At 41.4% G+C, this 17,720-nt stretch overlaps 1 protein-coding gene across 5 annotated transcripts in view; it reads left to right on the plus strand.

Annotated features, from left to right (window-relative positions):
* LOC129746118 (serine protease filzig) overlaps window positions 1-17,720 on the plus strand; it is a 278,849-nt gene that overhangs the window by 238,077 nt on the left and 23,052 nt on the right. For all 5 annotated transcript variants that reach the window (XM_055739601.1, XM_055739599.1, XM_055739597.1 and 2 more), the window contains exons 3-6: window positions 1,741-4,778; window positions 4,933-5,137; window positions 16,300-16,486; window positions 16,561-16,745. In XM_055739601.1, coding sequence (XP_055595576.1) covers window positions 1,741-4,778; window positions 4,933-5,137; window positions 16,300-16,486; window positions 16,561-16,745 — 3,615 coding nt within the window. The remainder of the gene's footprint in view (window positions 1-1,740; window positions 4,779-4,932; window positions 5,138-16,299; window positions 16,487-16,560; window positions 16,746-17,720) is intronic.

Below are 17,720 nucleotides of genomic sequence, written 5' to 3' on the forward strand. Positions count from 1 at the left end.
TCGGGACCTTTTTTCCATTCGGCAGAAAACAACACAAATTGAGAACCATCGCAACATACTTTGCTACACGAAGAAAAGTTGGAGTAGGCTGAAATTCCTATGTTGAAAATAAAACATAAACAAAATTTTCTGCGTGACCATAGAAATGCAAGTTCAAACACGAACTTTTGTAGTTAAGACGCGAACCCACGGTTGATGGAAAGAATGTTCAGAGTTTCCTCAGTACCTCAATGCTTGAAATTTCCTTCTAGTAAGAACTTTCTCTAGGAGGTGGTGCTTATATACATGTCCTTGCTGAAGTATATGAAGCATGCTGAGAGTTGTTTTAGCTATTTTCAATCTAAAATGCGGTGGTAGTATGCTCGCTGTCAATTTTAGATGGCGTAGGACTGCATAGATTTTACCGCATAGTGCGTTGACTTGTTGGTCCCACTCCAGGTTACTTTGGAAAATTATTCCAAGATTCGATAATTTGTCGACGTATGAAACATTAGATGATCCCAGGGTAATGACCGGCAGTTCAGCATTCATTCTATTACGGGAGATGAGCATCACGTTGGATTTCGAAGTGTTGATACGTAGCATATTCCTATCAGACCAAACTTGTAAGCGCCTCAAGTCATCATTCAATAGTCGAGCCATTGTTTCGATTGAGTCGGTAGACGAGCAGAGGTAAATTTGAACATCATCGTGGGAAGTTATCTATAATTCAAAGCTTTTTGATATATAGTATGTCTTATTTAAAAAGAACACGTTAAAGTTATAAGTAAAATCTTCAAAATAATTCTTTCAGATTAAGTGACGCAATGCTGGAATGTTTTAATTTTCATTTTTGCACAGAAAGATACGTATTTTTAATTGTGTTCTTATTATGATCGTATATATTTCTGAGCAGTAAATCCGTTCTAGTATGACCCAACGAAATAATTATTTTTGTTGATAGGAGTTTAAAAAAAATAACGAGAAGTGTATGATGCCCCAAGGTTTTTTGAAAAACTTTATTTTTATTATTCTTAGAATTTATATTTTTAAGGTCTCAATTCTAGCCTAAGTAATACTACAAAACTGGTGAATAATTCAACAATCAAAAACTGGCACCCCGGCATGTTGGAACATGTTGCCGCCGGGCCGCGTTCAATCGTTGCAAATGTCTCAGGAAAATGGTGCAACCACTGACTGACTGGTAGCAGTAGCTAGTAGCTTCTGTTGCTTGTTTCAGTGCAGTAGCTATGTATGTGTAGAATGTTCCACTCTCTACACTGAAGCCAATATCACGCGACCTTCGCGTTCGCCTACCGGATAACCAGGACTTTCTGGTTTAGCATTCACGGCACGTTTGGCCAATTTTTTCATACTGGCTCCCCGGGTGAACTTATAACGAGCAGGCAGCAAGGCAAGCAAGAAGATTTTTAGAGCTTTCTTCGTTTTCCGGGCTTTTCCTGGTTCCCGTCGTCGCTGGAAGACCGAGAATGTGGGGGGTTTAAATGAATGGAATAGAATTAAATATAGATGAGCTCGGAGCTTGCTTAAGCTGTTGTTCCTTCTTTGCCGTAGTTATTAGGTGCCTGGGAAAAATAGTTCACTGGGGAAGAAAATATGTAGGGAAGATTGATAAAACGTCTTAACTTTGGCTATGAGTCGTTTGAGGAAAATTTACACGAGGTTGATTCAATTTTCCCCTAATTGGAGTCTAATGGAGGCTAATATTTGCTTTTGTTCTTTTTTTTTGTTTCGTTTCAGAAAGTCGCAAGCTTTTCGGAGGATACCGGATAACGCCAAAGTTTTGTAATGCCACGAGATCATTGCTGAAACGTGATTCGCAAAGGCGTGGGCCCACGATTTGCATGTTCAATCACGAGTGCTTCCAGCGGCAGGGAGAGGTTGTCGGAGCCTGTATGGATGGATTTCTTTTTGGAACCTGTTGCGAGTTGCCACTGACAGATGATATAGCCACGGTGACGGATTCGTTGTTCGAGCAGTTTAATTTCACGGATTCGACCGAGAGTCCTTCGCAGAGTCCATTGAGCTCAGCCATCGCTAGTCAGTATGAAAAGTTCGGAAGTCAACTCTCCAGCAGTGGGACAGGATACGGACCAACTGGATCGTACGAGCCTGTTAAACTGGAGCTGCCAGGCAAAGATGGAGGAATAAGCTTAAGTTCGTCCAGTGCTTCCAGTGTTTCGAGTGGAATCAGTGCAGTCGCCAGTGATAAAACTTTGTACAACAAATATGAGAATAATTACATCACAAATGAAGATCTGGACGAAGATATTATGCAGAGCAGCTTGAATTCGCACAAGTATCAAATGGCAGATGATTCGGTAGCAGTTTATTCTCCATCCACTTCGAATATCAAATCGGAAGAAATTCAGCTCTCGTCAACTCCAGCTACCCCAGGGCAACAAAGTGATGTTAACTATGTTAAAATTGAAAATCTTAATAAACATGTGTATAGTTCAGAGATCCCTTCTTCATTGAACTTGTATACGGAGAGTTTGTCTGATAACACAGGCCCAGCAGCTTCCATGGAAACAAGTACCGATATCACATCCACTGGAGTTCAGCAGATTGCAAATCAGATCTACCAGGAGAATCAACTCTTCGATCATAGCGACATTACTCATCCAGAGGCTGAGACAGATTTATTCAACGAGAACGGTGCCATTGACCAGAGCTATGCCAATCCCAGCGACTTTTCCAACACGAACGTTGCAACCGAGGTGCTGACTACTGAAAAACCTGCCAAAACTTCATACCCAAAGCCACAGTTCAAACCTAAACCAAAACCGACTCAAGCAACCGAACCTAACAACTACATTCTTGTACATACCATTTCCACAGACTCCAAAGATAATGAAAACCAAACAACCAAACCGACCGTATCGGCTAACAACATTCATTCTATCGAATCCATAATCCTCATGTTGAATGATACGAATCTTGGACCGCAGTATGAAACTGACTCTGAGACGAAAACTACCGAAAACACCGAAACTCAAAAAATACCGGAGACAAGCTCACCACCAAGCTACTCAACCAGCTCGATTGACTATGATAAATACGGCTCAACTAGTTTCTACATTACTAAACCCCAAAAAACCAACCCACCTACCACCTCATTAACCACTAAGGTCCCTTCGACCAGCTACGTGTACAGTCCAAAGCCCACAAGACGGCCCATACTGGAACCGGTTGTTGTTCAAGCTACTTTACTAACAAACGGATACGGCACCACAGCTGTGACTCAAAAAGATCCAGCTGTTGCCGTATCGACAATCCGTCCACCACCAAACAAAATTGTTGTCACAGCTGGTCCAGCCAAACGACCCGTCCTCATCACTAGCGAAGGAGAGCACGTCGTCACATCTGGATTCTACACTTCATCGGTTGGAACATCTTCAGAACCTGTTGCAATCTCAACTGTCCAACCGACTAAGAAAGTAACAACATCTCCAACTAGCAGACCCAACGGACCCACAACTGTCAAGCTGCCCGAATACGTAGTCCAGTCTTCAACGCTGTCTCATCAATCACCATCAACAATCGGTAACGTCAACTACGCAAACGTTGCCGGAATTTCCAACAGCCCATCGCCAACAGTTCACATCACCCCTAAGCCGGTACCTGGCCTCGTGACCTCAAGCACCTGGAACAACAAACACACCAGTCCATTGGCCAGTCAGAGACCTGGTTTCTACGAAAATACTCCACCTGCAGTCTACGTCTCATCCCTTGCCGATTTCGAAGATGAGGGATACTTTGCAGTTACCAAACGACCATCTGCTGGACCAACCGTATCATCAACAGCCATCTACACCATCGTAGATAACGGAAATGTGATAGGAAACTTTGCTTCTTCAACCTTCTCCCCTTACGGACCTACTCCATCTTACACGAACAACAACCGACTTCCCCCAAGCGTTCAGGCTGGACAAATCTTCATTGCTCAACCCATTGAATCATCGACCCTCAAAAATGAACTCTACACCACACCCGACGACGTCAACAATTTCCCTCCGGTGCGTAACCCTAACCTCAATCTGACCGATTCCACCGTAATGTCCAACATCACTAAAATAGAGAACGACAATTTCTCCGGAGTGAAAGATGACGAAAAAATCAACATGCTAGTGAATAAAATTGTCGAAACGTTCAACGGCAACTTTGACGAACTGGAAGCCATCCTCAAGGAACGGAAAAATTTAACCTCAACTGATGTGGATCCAACCAAAACCACCCAAAAGGATAGTCTCACAAGCACCACTGCGAAACCTGTAACCAAAAAGAAGAAGAAGCGCCCAAGTGGAAGCAAAAAACCATCCAACGGCACTACCACATCAACCGGAGTCAAGAAGCCGACCACCGCCAAGCCAACAGTGATCCTCCAGGACGTAGAACCAACCTCAGTCAAACCTTCACCAAAACCTTCCAAAAAACCAACCAAAGTTAAGCGACCTAGCAACTCTACCAAACCATCCACATCATCTTCCTCCAAACCAGTACCAACGACGGTTCTCTCGGATCAAGTGAAGCCTTCGAAACCATCGTCCTCAAGCAGCACCGGCACCAAACCGAAACCTTCCAGCTCCTCATCGACCCGACCGAAACCAACCAGTGCCTCGAAACCATCGGCCGATGACAAACCGAGCGCAGCAACCACCAAGAAACCGGTCCGAACGTCAACCTCCAAGAAACCCTCAGGCCAGAAGAAACCCACCACACGGCCAACGATAGCTGATGCCGATCCGGCAGCGATCACCACCCGCAAACCATCCAAGGTAAGTAACCGAAAGCCCCACCACCACAAACCCGAACCTCTCTCCTCTCCTGAGACACACAACAAGTGGCGCCGCGTTCTGTTTCGTGCCCTGTTCCCCCTTTTTTATCTTTTCCCTGTCACAGTTCAAGAAACCAAGACCATCGCTCTTATAGGCGACGAAGCGTACGACCAAACGACCGACGACGACGACGACCAGCACCACAACGACCAGTACCACCACGACGCCGGCGCCGGAGGACGAAATCATCGACGAGGAGGAGAACGCCATCGACGAGGAGGATGAGGAGGACGAGGATGTTGGGGAGGAGACCAACGAGGAAGGCTCGGACGATCAGGCCCAGGGACCGCGGAAAATACGTAATGCCTTTTGGGGTGTTGGGGTTTTGCTTTTCGTTGCAGGTTATGGGGTTGCATTGCATGTTTTAATTAGGGTTAAAGAATATCAAGGGACCTTTAGAGCAAGTTCACTGGTGTTGGGAAAAAGTGGTAGAAATTTTGACACTTACGGCACATATTGAAAATTTTGCTATGAAAAAACATTTTCAAGATCTGTGGCCTTCTAGTTTTTTCACAACACGTGTTGTATTTTCGCATGCTGTGATGCAAAAATAGCAATATTTCTATCACATACGGCTGAAATAGAAACAGAGTTGTAAAAAAATACAACGCCCAAAGATCTTGAAAACATTTTTGCATGGTAAAATTTTTAAAATGTCAAAATTTCTACCACTTTTTCCCAACACCAATGAATTTGCTCTTATGAAAAACACTGTTGGAAATCATTTGCCCTCATGCCTACATAGATTAGATTATTAACATTGATTAGACCGAATTGTTTGTCTACCGAGTGCCACAATAGTCACTTCTTCCGGTGGTTATTTTTGCGTGAGTATGAGTTGATGAGCCTTAAGTCATTCAACGCTTTACTCGAAAGCAAAGATTGCTTTTAATCAGTGAAAACGACAAAAACCGACGAAGTAAAACTCCTCAACATGGCCCGTCTTCATGAAAAAATAAATAGGAATATATAGGTATCGTCTTGCTACGCGAGACCTACGAGCGTGGTTTTTGAATCCCTCTAAGGAGTAAACAGGTGATAATTTCAAAAACTGCTTATAACTAACTTAAATAATCAAACGGCGCCGATTGTTCGACCTTTAGTGTCGAAATAAAAGATCTCCATCGTTGGCAAACCAGCGTCATCACTTGCTGCCAGTTAGGATTCTTGTCAATTTTTCGTGTTACAGCAACAAGATTACGGCATAATCAGCTTCTCTCTGCAAATAAATCTCGTTCTCACATCATTCACAGCGTGTACCCAATCCATCTCTTCTTTTTATTTATTTTTATTGAATGTCTTTGATAGAAACCAACTAGATGGAATCCACAAAAAGTTCTGTTGACGAAGACGTCTGGAGCATGAATGTGGATGCTTTGTAGCAGTAGATGACAGACAATATAGTTCATCAACAAAACAAAAACAATAATTCTTTGGATGTATATTCGTCTGCGTCGCAGGGTCTCAAGACTTATTAGATTACATCTTTCAGCATACGGTGGCAGTCGAACGGCATCATTCCACGGCAGTCGACGGAGTGCAAATCGTAGGAACTTCTTTTGTACCCTTCCTAGTCTTTCAGTGTGTACTGTTTGATACTGCGCCCAAAATACCACGGCGCATTCCAGAACGCTGCGCACCAAGGCGCAGTAAACCGTTTTAAGACAATATACATCCTCAAACTCAACAGTGCTTCTACGAATAAAGCCAAAAATGGCAAAGGCTTTTGCGGTTGTGGCGGCTATGTGTTCTGAAAAACTTAGTTTCTGATCAAAAATAACTCCGTGATCTTTAATCGAAACTACTCGTTCCATTTCTGCTGTGTCCATTTTGTAGGCAAAACGAAGTGGAGTTCTAGCTCTGCAGAAAGTTATGCATCGGCATTTTCTGGCATTAGCTTCCATCCCATGAGACTTGCACCAGTCATAAAGTGTCGAGATGTCGGCTTGAAGTGCTGCACAGTCCACTGGTGATTCGATTTTCCGATAAATTTCCGATTTATCTTAAATCTCGTTAACAAAAAGGATAAAGATTAGTGGTCCTATGTGGCTGCCCTAGGGAACACCGGAAGGGACGTCAAATGGCTGAGATCTGATTCCTCGTAGATTCATAAATGCTCGTCGGTTTGTCAAGTAGGAGTAGAGTCATTTTGTAGACCATGACGGGAAGCCGTAGCGTTCTATTTTCCTGATGGCGATTTCATGTGGAACTTTATCAAATGCTTTTGAGAATTCTATGTAAATGGCATCTTCTTGTTGCTTTTTGCTGATAGTGGTATGGATTGTGGCAGAGTAGCTCATCAGATTCGAGACCGTTGACCTTTTTTTCATGAAAAAATGTTAGTGTTCGGTTATTATTGGTTTAGCAGCGTTGTAAGGTCTCTCGTAGATAATTGACTCAAAAACATTTGACAAGCAACAGAGAATCGAAACAGGTCATCTGCGTGCATCAATTTAGAGGATTGCAGTAAACAAGCAAGATCATTAACAAAAAGGATAAAGATTAGTGGTCCTATTTGGCTGCCCTGACAGGGTGTCGACTACCTGGAAAAACCTGGAAAATCAGGGAAAATCAGGGAATTCAATTTGCATCAGGGAAAATCAGGGAATATCAGGGAATTTTTTCACCAATCAGGGAAAAAATAATGATCCTGATTTTATTTGAAGAAATTGAAACGTCATAGTTTATTATCTGCATTAAAATTTACTTCAGTGTACGTTGCTCATGTAATTATCGTTAAGCCTAGTCTACACTAGGCAACATGAACTGCGATTTTTGTTATGAGACGAACTTTGTTGTCTGTTGTTGTTGTTGGAAACCTGAGACGGTCTCAGTCTGGGTTGCCAGGTGCCCAGATTTGTCTGTAAAACCAAGACTTTTGACCCTTCGTCCAGATATTGGTCAGACACAGATTTTGCCAAGATTTTTGCTGAGAGTGCCCAGATTTTACAGACTTTCAAAATTGAGTGATGAAATCAATATTCATGTATTGGATTTGATCCGTAAGTGCCAGATTAGACTGTAAATCTCGCTTTTATGCATTGATATTTGAGCATTTAAACATTTTTTTTAAAATAAGATCGACATGTGGTACGTGGTAGAAACCAGTGTTTGTTATAGGGGCTGTTCACTAATTACGTAAGCACATAGGGGGGGGGGGGGGTTTCACATTTGCTTACGATCTTTTACTAGGGGGGTAGGGGGGGTTTCCAAAAATCTTACGTAAGAAATATTACACTAAAAATTCATCACAGCCACAGCCATACGAAAGCATATTACTCAGGTTTTATCTTACTCACTACCTATTTGTTGGTTAATTTTGATGTTATGTTATTTATCTTTTAATATCTCTAAATTGATAAAAAAAATTGCAGGTTTTATAAAATTTATAGAGAATCAATTCAAACCAAAAACACTTAATAACATTATTAAAAAAAAACGTCGCTTTTCGCTTTTCATCATAACAATCTTTTCAATTGAGAAATTTTTAGAAACAACAAGGAAAATGCCGCGTTATGACACACGATTTGAATCCATCATATTTCGAAAATGACTTCATTCAGAAAAAATCTTTAAAAATCAATATAAGGTGCTTTAAATAATGAATTTCTAGACAGTTTTTTCAGTGATAGATGACTTCATTCAGAAAAAATCTTTAAAAATCAATATAAGGTGCTTTAAATAATGAATTTCTAGACAGTTTTTTCAGTAATATTTACCAACTATAAATTTTACAAAAGATTTACCAAAAAAATCCTAAAACTTTATCGCTTACCGCTGAATGAGTCTGAGCTTTTAGGTTATTTGACAACGTGATTGTCGTTAAACATTTTTGCTCCAATTCTAGTAGTATAGAATGATATTTTTTTAAAGATTTTTATGATTTTCAGGTAAAAAACATAACAATTTTTATGCTACATTGTGCAAACCTGACCTCTCTTTTTGAAATTGGAATTTAAATATTATATCGTTTATTCGATTGTGTAAATTTATTGAAAATTATTGTTACCCCAAACATGTCTTGAATAATGTTATCTTTAATCGTTTATGTCATTTTATCTGTTGTTTTGTATAGATGTGCTTAAATAGATTGTGCTCAAATACAGTTTTTTTAAATTTTTCTTAAAAATGCTTTGCTTTGAAGGATGCATGTCACATTTTTGATATTTTCAAGCTATTTTTGAAAAAAAACGTGTCAATTTCACTGACACGAATGCCATAATGCTTGTAAAGTGTCAAAAATAAAACCTAAAAAAATATGTCAATTTTTCAAAGAATAAAAAACGTAAGATCTTACTAGAGGGGGAGGGGGGGTTTTGAAAAATCTTACTTTGTCTTACCAGGGGGGGAGGAGGGTTGAAAATTTCCAAAATCGTGCTTACGTAATTAGTGAACGGCCCCATATAGATTTCAACTCGAAAATAACCCGTATACAAAACCACAGCACAGACCTAAAACCCTCCCAACCTTTCCCCCCCGCTCGCACGCATCGTCAAATTTCTTGTATAGTACCAAATTTGTGATCTTCCTTGTGCACAGACATACAAAGACTTTTTTTTCAAAATTGCCCAGATTTTTTACCCTCAACACCTGGCATCCCTGGTCTCAGTGTCTCCCGAAGAAAATGGGAGACGCTGAGACCGTCTCGAGACGAACCGTCTCCTAGTGTGGACTAGGCTTTAGCCCTTTGATTTTTTGATAACCATCGAAAGACATTGTTCTCGGATGTGACACTAATGCCGTTTTCGTTTTCTCCACAAGCGCGGGGCAAATTTTTTTCTGAATAAACAAACAGAATCGTTACCCGGGACGATGCAAATATATGGTTGCTATATTCACATTTATGTTTACCCTCAACACTGACAACTTTTACGGGGTGCAACCGCCTGCTTGAGGTTCAAATCTCGGGCAAAACTAGTGGACTTCTGAATTAATAAACGAACACAAAAACAGCAGCTTGGGCAAAACTCGTGGGTAACTAGGTTGCCACTGCCAATAAACGAAAACACTATAAGAATGCTATGAAAAAATGTCCTAAGCTCAGCGAAAAGCAAGTTCTGCAATTTCGTATCCAACGCAAAGGAATGCAATTGCGTATGGAATGCAAAGGAGGCAATTGTACTTAAGTTAATGCAGCGATCGCCATTAACTTATCCTCTGACCAAGGCCGCTTCTTGTCTTGATCCGGCAGTTATCAGCAGCGATACCAAATTGGCCAAAAAACGATTTGAGAAGACTTTGACTATATTGACAGATACTGGACGCGTTAGTGGATCCTCGGCAAATTTAGCAGACCGGCAGTATTCCGGAGTAATTGCCAGAGGCGATAAATTTGATAATTATGACCGTAGCAAAAAAAGGCTGGATCATTTTTGGAGTGGAGTGCTAGGAAATGCCAAGTGTCCAGAATTCTTCAACATCGTCAAAATGATCTGCTGTCCTTCACATGGCAACGCAAATGTTGAACGTGGTTTTTCAGTAAATTCCGAATGTCTCTTCGAAAATATGCGTGAAGAATCAGTGGTGGCTAAACGACAAATCTATGATGCTGTTTTTTATGTTGGAGGGATAAAATCAGTCCAAATTTCCAACAAACTTGTTCAGAGAGTTCGAAATTTACATGCTCTGTATTTGGAAGACAAAGATCGCCTCAAAAAAGAATCTCTTGAATCAGATCAAACAAAGCTGATGAAACGTCATCGAGAAGCGGAAGCAAAATCGCTTGAGGTGAAACGGAGGAAAATTTTGGAAGACGCACAGAAGAAGGCTGATAGCTTGCAAGAGAAAATTGTTATGCTGAAATCATAAGAATTTCTACAAGTGGATCCGAATTGGCTGACTTATCTTAAAATGTTTAATATCACAAATAATACTTCCATTAAAATAATCATAATAAATTAGTATTCTCGACTCAAACCTTTCTGTGCGTTTATTTTCGGGGGATATATATATTTTTTATAACTTTAAGTTGCTTCCTCAGGTTGTTTTTCAAACCTGGAATTTTCTGGAAAAACGACTGGAAAATCAGGGAAAATCAGGGAATTTTATTACCAGATATGAGTCGACACCCTGCCTGAGGAACACCGGAAGGGAGTTCTCCACGCTATGACTGTTTCCCGATTTGTGTATTGGTGTTATAGCGGCCGTCTTCCAAATGCTAGGGAAAATACCTTCGTTAAGTGGCCGATTAAAGATGATTTACAGTGGTTCGGCAAGTGCCGTGGTCCTTCCGACGGATCGATAGTTTTCAGAGCTATCAAGACTTCATGCTGGATTAGAAGCAGCTGAGGAAGGTTGATGTTAAATGCAGGCAATGTTTCGAAGTTTTCGTTGTTAGCAGGTGGCATTTGTGTTGAATAAACGCTCTTTAAAAAATCTGCAAAAAGGTGTGCAGACTCACAGGCAGTTTCGGAGGAGCGCCCGTCAAACGATACTCGCGATGGAAAGCTGCTGGTACGACGTCTAGACTTGATAAATTTCCATAATTCAGAAGGATTGCTTTTCACTTCGTATCTCCTGAAAAAAGTGTTGCGTAACGCTGAGTAATCAGCTTCCGTTGATGCTAGATCTGCTTTGTTGGCTGCTATTTTATTCAAGAAGTATCGTTTGCGTATCTTGCGTAGCCTGTTTCTAAAACGACGAAGGTCGGCGTTCCACCAAGGTTGCTTGAACGACTGATGTTGGCAAGGTCGTTTCTTTGAAGTGTGAAGCGCAACAATTCTTAGCAACTGTTCGTAGAAGCTCGAGACAGCTTCATCGGGATAAAGGCTGCCAATAAGCTGTGACCAATTTATGGATGCCAGTGCTTCTAATACGAGGCGAAAATTACAACTTCTAAAATCGAGGTCGAGACTCGATCCGATTCGGTTTCTCAATTTCTACCGCCTTTTAATGACACCGGCAATGTATGAAGTTCCACATTTGGGTTGCCGGGCCACCAAGCGTGGATGATATTCAGCAGCCCGTGATTCATAAATACCTACTAGCAGTTTTCGCGTCGTCACCGCGAATGTGCACCAAGTTTCGCACCCGTCAGCAATACGGATTTGACGTTTGTGTTGAAGATTCGGATTTTCGTTCATAGAAAGATCTGGCGTGACTGCCAGGTGTTCCGGAGACTCGTAAACGCAAATCAGGCCTTTCTGATCCAGGTTTCGATGTTTTTTTCTGGTACCACCATCAGGCGTTATCTGGCTACCAAGATACTGGAAGCACTCCACTTTCTCAACTTGTTGCTCAGCTACCACGAAATTGGAAGGATTTCCTGTGTTGATTTCCATCGACTTGGTCTTTCCGACATTGATTTCTAGACCTGCCGCCTTGGAACATTCGGTGAGGTCGTCGAGTTTGCTCTGCATATATGGTTGTGTTTGGGCGAGCAAAACAATATCGTCAGCCAGGTCAAGGTCGTTCAGTTGCTCCATTGTTGAAGGATTCCACGGCAATCCTCGGTTCGGTGCACAGTCGATCGATCCAGTCAGAATCTCATCCATTACGATTAGAAAAAGTAGCGGTGATAGAATATTTATTTATTTATTTGATCTTCTCAGATGGTTCACAGTATTTAAACAATTAAAAAGCTATCCTATTCTAGATTTAAACACATTCTTGGAAATATTAAAATCGAAATCACTGACTACTTCATTAAAACGAGCACAACATGTATCTAAAGGATTGTTTTGACCATACTGGGTTCGTCGAACGGCAAGCCTGAAGAAATCCAGGTATCGAGTTGTTCTCACAGGAGCATTGAAGGGTAACAGCGATAACAGTTCTGGGCAATCCACGTTATTATGAAGGATGTCGAAAATAAAAAGCCGTTGCAGGAAGACGCGCCTTGATGCCAGCGTCGGCAAATTTAGTAGCAAGCAGCGTTGTTCATAAGGCGGGAGGTCAGATGAGTCGTTCCATGGTAGTTGTCGTAGAGCATATCTAATAAAGCATCGTTGTATCCTCTCTATCCTATTCGACTGTACCGCTTGATATGGAGCCCAAATTTGTACCCCGTACTCGATAATGCTGCGCACAAGAGCACAATACAGGGCTTTCAAACTATAAAAGTCATTAAAGAATTCCGTGTTTCGACGAATGAAGCCAAGGACCGCAAAACCTTTCGCTATCGTTGAGGAGATATGCTGTGAAAAATTGAGCTTGCTATCCAGGGTGATTCCAAGGTCCATGACGACTAATGTGCGGCTCAAAACGATCGTTGACATTTTATATTCAAAGTTGATGGGATTTCGTTGACGAGTGACATCCTTGTCTCACTCCAGCAGTTACCGGGATTGGTTCGGACAAGATACCGTCGTGCAAGACCTTGCACGAAAATGCCTCGTATTGTGCTTCGATAAGATGGACTAGTTTCTCTGGGACCCTTCGTCGCCTTAGAGCCGCCCAGATGTTTTCGTGGTTAAGTCGGTCGAATGCTTTTTCGAAATCAACGAACACCAGCAGAAGAGAGTCCTGGAATTCGTTGATTTGTTCCAGTATGATTCGTAGCGTTGTGATGTGGTCCACACATGATCGTCCGGATCGGAATCCAGCTTGTTGCCGTCGGAGTTTAGCGTCGATTTTCTCCTGGATCCTGTTCAGGATCACCTTGCTGAGTACTTTGAGGGTTGTACAGATCAACGTTATGCCTTGCCAGTTACCGCACTCTGTCAGATCTCCTTTCTTCGGGACCTTACGAGGATAACCTGCATCCAGTCGGCCGGGAATGTTGCAGTATCCCAGATGTCAGCGAAAAGACGGTTCAACATTTGTGCTGATAGGGCAGGGTCGGCTTTCAGCATTTCAGCAGGGATGCAATCGATCCCAGGTGCTTTGTTGGATTTCATGTTTTTGATTGCCGCTTCTATTTCAGCCAGCGAAGGCGCTTCCGAGTTGACGCCATTAATGCGACTTACTGTTGGCGAGTTGGCGCTTCGAGCTGCGGGTTTTGTTGGCCATCGCTATTCGTGACTCGGAAGAGTTGTTCGAAGTGCTCAGTCCATCGTTTGAGCTGATCTGTTCGATCGGTCAATAACTGACCTGCTCGGTCCTTTAGCGGCATTCTTGCATTAGTCCTTGCACCACTGAGGCTGCAAGAAATGTCATAAAGTAATCGAACATCTTCATTGGCGGCGGCTCTTTCTCCCTCTTCGACTAGGGAGTTTGTCCAGGCACTATTGTCTCGTCTATAAGCTCGTTTAACTTCCTTTTCCAGCTCCGCATATCGTAAGCGGGCGGTTGCTTTGGTTGAGACGACTTTCGCCTTTCTCCGATCATCGACCATCCTCCAAGTTTAACCCGACATCCATTCACTTCTTCCACCACAAACTTTACCTAGAGTACCATGGCTCGTCGTGATAAAGGCATTCTTGATTCCACACCACTGTTCTTCGGCTGTTCCTCTGTCTACAATTCCGAGGCTCGGGACTCTAATTGTGCAACCTTTTCACCTCTGTATTCTCCAACCGGCGGACGTCGTATCGACACCCGACTTTCTCCTCGCGTCGTTGGACACGCGCAACTCTCAGTCGTATCTCGCCAAGGGTTAATTTCAATTTCTGTTCGGCCATCTCGGGATACCCAAGTGACCTTATGTGCTGGTCGATGGGGGAAGAGCGATCCACCGATCACCATGTTGTTGTTGCCACAAAATTCTACAAACAGCTCTCCGTTTTCGCTCATCTGTCCTAGATCATGGCGCCCCATGATGCGCTCAAGGTCCTGATTGGCAGAGCCAATTTTTGCGTTGAAATCGCCCAAATGGATTTGAATGTCACGCTTCGGAATTTTCTCTACCACGCTTCTCAATTGACTGTTGTTTCTTCTGCAAATCGGAAACGTCAGTCAGAGGCGGCTAGCTTCTCTAGCAAGTTGAGCCAGCTTGCCTTGTTGGGCAAGGGTTAAAACGTTCCGAGTTCCAATTGCACCAATGAAAAAAAGGGGTCTAAATCATCTTAACATCATGAGAAATATTTAAAAATCTCTATGACAGATTTCCGCATTTTTTTATGGGTCATACTGCATATGTAAACATTCAAACCTTGCATCATCCACTGTGAGATTCTCGAAACCAACTGTGTTAAGTCCTTTCGGTTGAGCGTTTTTTCAGTAAACCATACTGTCTGTAGGTTTTTTTTTTCAATCCACGGAATAATTTAATGGTACACAATTTCAACTTACAAATTGTTTGAGTATTTACAAGTAGTTTTTTTAAGGCATTTAACTCATAAAATTTATTGTGCCGAATATTCATTTTAGTTTTGTGTAGAGTAAGTAAGCGGGGGGCCGTAATCGTCGCGGCTACTCAACTGATAAAAATTGTCTGACTTGAGGGAAGGGAAGAGGATTGTGTAGGGTCGCTCTCGAGAACAGATTTCCGTCTTTGGTCGGTGATGGCTTCCTGTAGCATGGTTTCGTAAGCTACCGCGGGTATTGTCTTCCTGGCCTGCCTTCTTTCCGGTGTTATCAAACCGGTCGGACTAGAGGTTGTTCTAATGAATAGACGAAAAGAGCATTAGATAGAGTTAAGACAGAGGGGAAGAGGACTAAACGACCAAGTCAGACATTTCGGTCATAGAATACGGAAGCTTTTGCTTTGGGCCGCCGCGAATACTCACTTAATTAAACTAGAACGAATACGGTATCATTGTTTGCGTATTGCCATGGGCTGAATGCAATCGACACATACGATGAGTCTCGAAGTACTGGCGGGAAAAATGCCGTTGAAAAATCGGTTATTCAATCCATCGCTACGTTTCCTAGTTCTAAGTGTAACTATGAACCCTTTGGTGATAGAAAATTCGGGAAGGCTTAAGAATAGTAATCCGCAAGTCAAATATGTAAACATTTATCATACTTTTAGTCAGTTAGAAATAGATTTCTTCAATCATTGCACCAAAAGTACGAGAATTTGATCCTACAAAAAAAAATGTTTGGGTATTGCAGAAAGAGAGACACCACGGTAGTTTCTGACGGTGAGCCTGAAACCGTTGTTATGTTTCGGATTAACGAGCGTAATTTTACTAAGCTTTGCAAATCGAAGCAGTTAAAAGAAAATGTCGCGGCTCCTCGATCCCACTTACACATTTTTAATCAGGAAAACAGTTTTTGGAATCGTCATTCATAAAATTCTTCTTCGTTTAGCGATTAACGTTTTTGTAATTCAGATAAGGCATCTGCCGATAATTTTCGTTCTTTTTTTCTACATGGCGGACTTTCTACAAAATTTTATTCTTATCAACTTCAAACAATCGATCGTTTGAACGTTCGGTTATTCGGTTGTAATTACGATTATCAGTGCCATTGTTAACGACATGAGCTATCAATTGTTATACAATTCTGTGTTGGCTGGGTTTTTGCGGTGTACTTTCTAACAATTTTTTTTGGGATGTATGTTATCAGTACCACTTTGTATTTGTTTAATCCAAATCTATTCTTTTCAAAAACAACATGTCTTATTTTCGCTAACAAGTGTGCGGTCAGAGACCACTGATGAAGAGCGGCCGGGTGGTCGGAGGCAAGGCGGCCAAGTTCGGCGAATGGCCCTGGCAGGTCCTGGTCCGGGAATCGACCTGGCTTGGACTGTTCACCAAGAACAAGTGCGGCGGGGTGCTGATCACCAACGAATACGTCATCACGGCTGCCCACTGTCAGCCAGGGTAGGATTCGGAAGCACTTTCAAAGTTCTAGCGATTAATTTATAACAAAAACATAACTTTTTTTTGTTTAACAGCTTCCTGGCGTCGCTGGTGGCAGTGTTCGGGGAGTTTGACATCTCCAGCGATCTGGAGACGAAACGATCCGTTACCAAGAACGTGAAACGAGTTATTGTACATCGACAGTACGACGCAGCTACATTTGAGAACGATCTTGCCATTCTGGAACTGGAAAGCCCGATTCACTATGATGTCCATATAGGTAAGTTGTTGTTGGAATTGACCTATGTTTGCTGAAAACATCAAATACAGGATGAACACAACGTCATACTTATAACTACTCTCTGGAGCCACTATTTCCATTGGCGCTTGAACTCTGAATAATCAAATTCTAGATGTAAGAAAAAATTAGAAAAATATTTTTCAAAACAGAATTTTAAATACTTTTCAATTAAAAAATTCCAAAAAACAAAAAAAGTTAGCATCGATTTCAAAGAGCGGAATTGAAAAATGGGGTAGATTTTTTTCTATGATTTTTCATTATTATTATTATTTATTTAATTAGGGACATTTTACCAACTTGTTGGCATTCGTGTCCGTATGATTTTTCAGTTTTGATATTTTTCAATTCAAAATTAAAATTTAAAAATCTTTTAATGAATTGAGAAAGGTGAAAAACAAGGGTTTTTCTTTCACATACATTTCAGTTTTTCGTATAAAAATCGACATATGTAAACAGACTCCGCACAATGGCGCAGAACCCATTTCATGCCAGACAAAACCTCGTAACTTCTTTAAATCAACTAATAGAGGTTTGATGTCTTCGGATGAAATATTCTCGGTAGTAAAAGCTATTTCATCAACTAGATGATGATATTTTAGCTCAATTTTTGAATTCCTTTTTGAAAGGTTAAAAATTGAAAATAAATATAAGTCGGCACCCTACTTTGATTAAAATAACTCCAAAACGGAGAGAAGATAAAAGGCTCAAAATATTCTTCATTAAAGATGGGACACTGCCATATTCAACGCACTATTCTCAAGAAAAATCCATCTGGTGGTTCCGAACAACTTTTTCTTGAAGTTATTAAAATGAACAAGTTGTTCCGTTAAAATATTACCAACCTCATTTTTGAATTTGAGGAAGATCTCAAGACCCCGGCGTAAATTTTCAGATGATAAAAAAAATTCCTTTTTGCATGAACTATTGAAACTTTCCATGATCGTCGCTAGATAT

The sequence above is a fragment of the Uranotaenia lowii genome, chromosome 2 (genome assembly GCF_029784155.1).
Source record: "Uranotaenia lowii strain MFRU-FL chromosome 2, ASM2978415v1, whole genome shotgun sequence".
NCBI lineage: Eukaryota > Metazoa > Arthropoda > Insecta > Diptera > Culicidae > Uranotaenia > Uranotaenia lowii.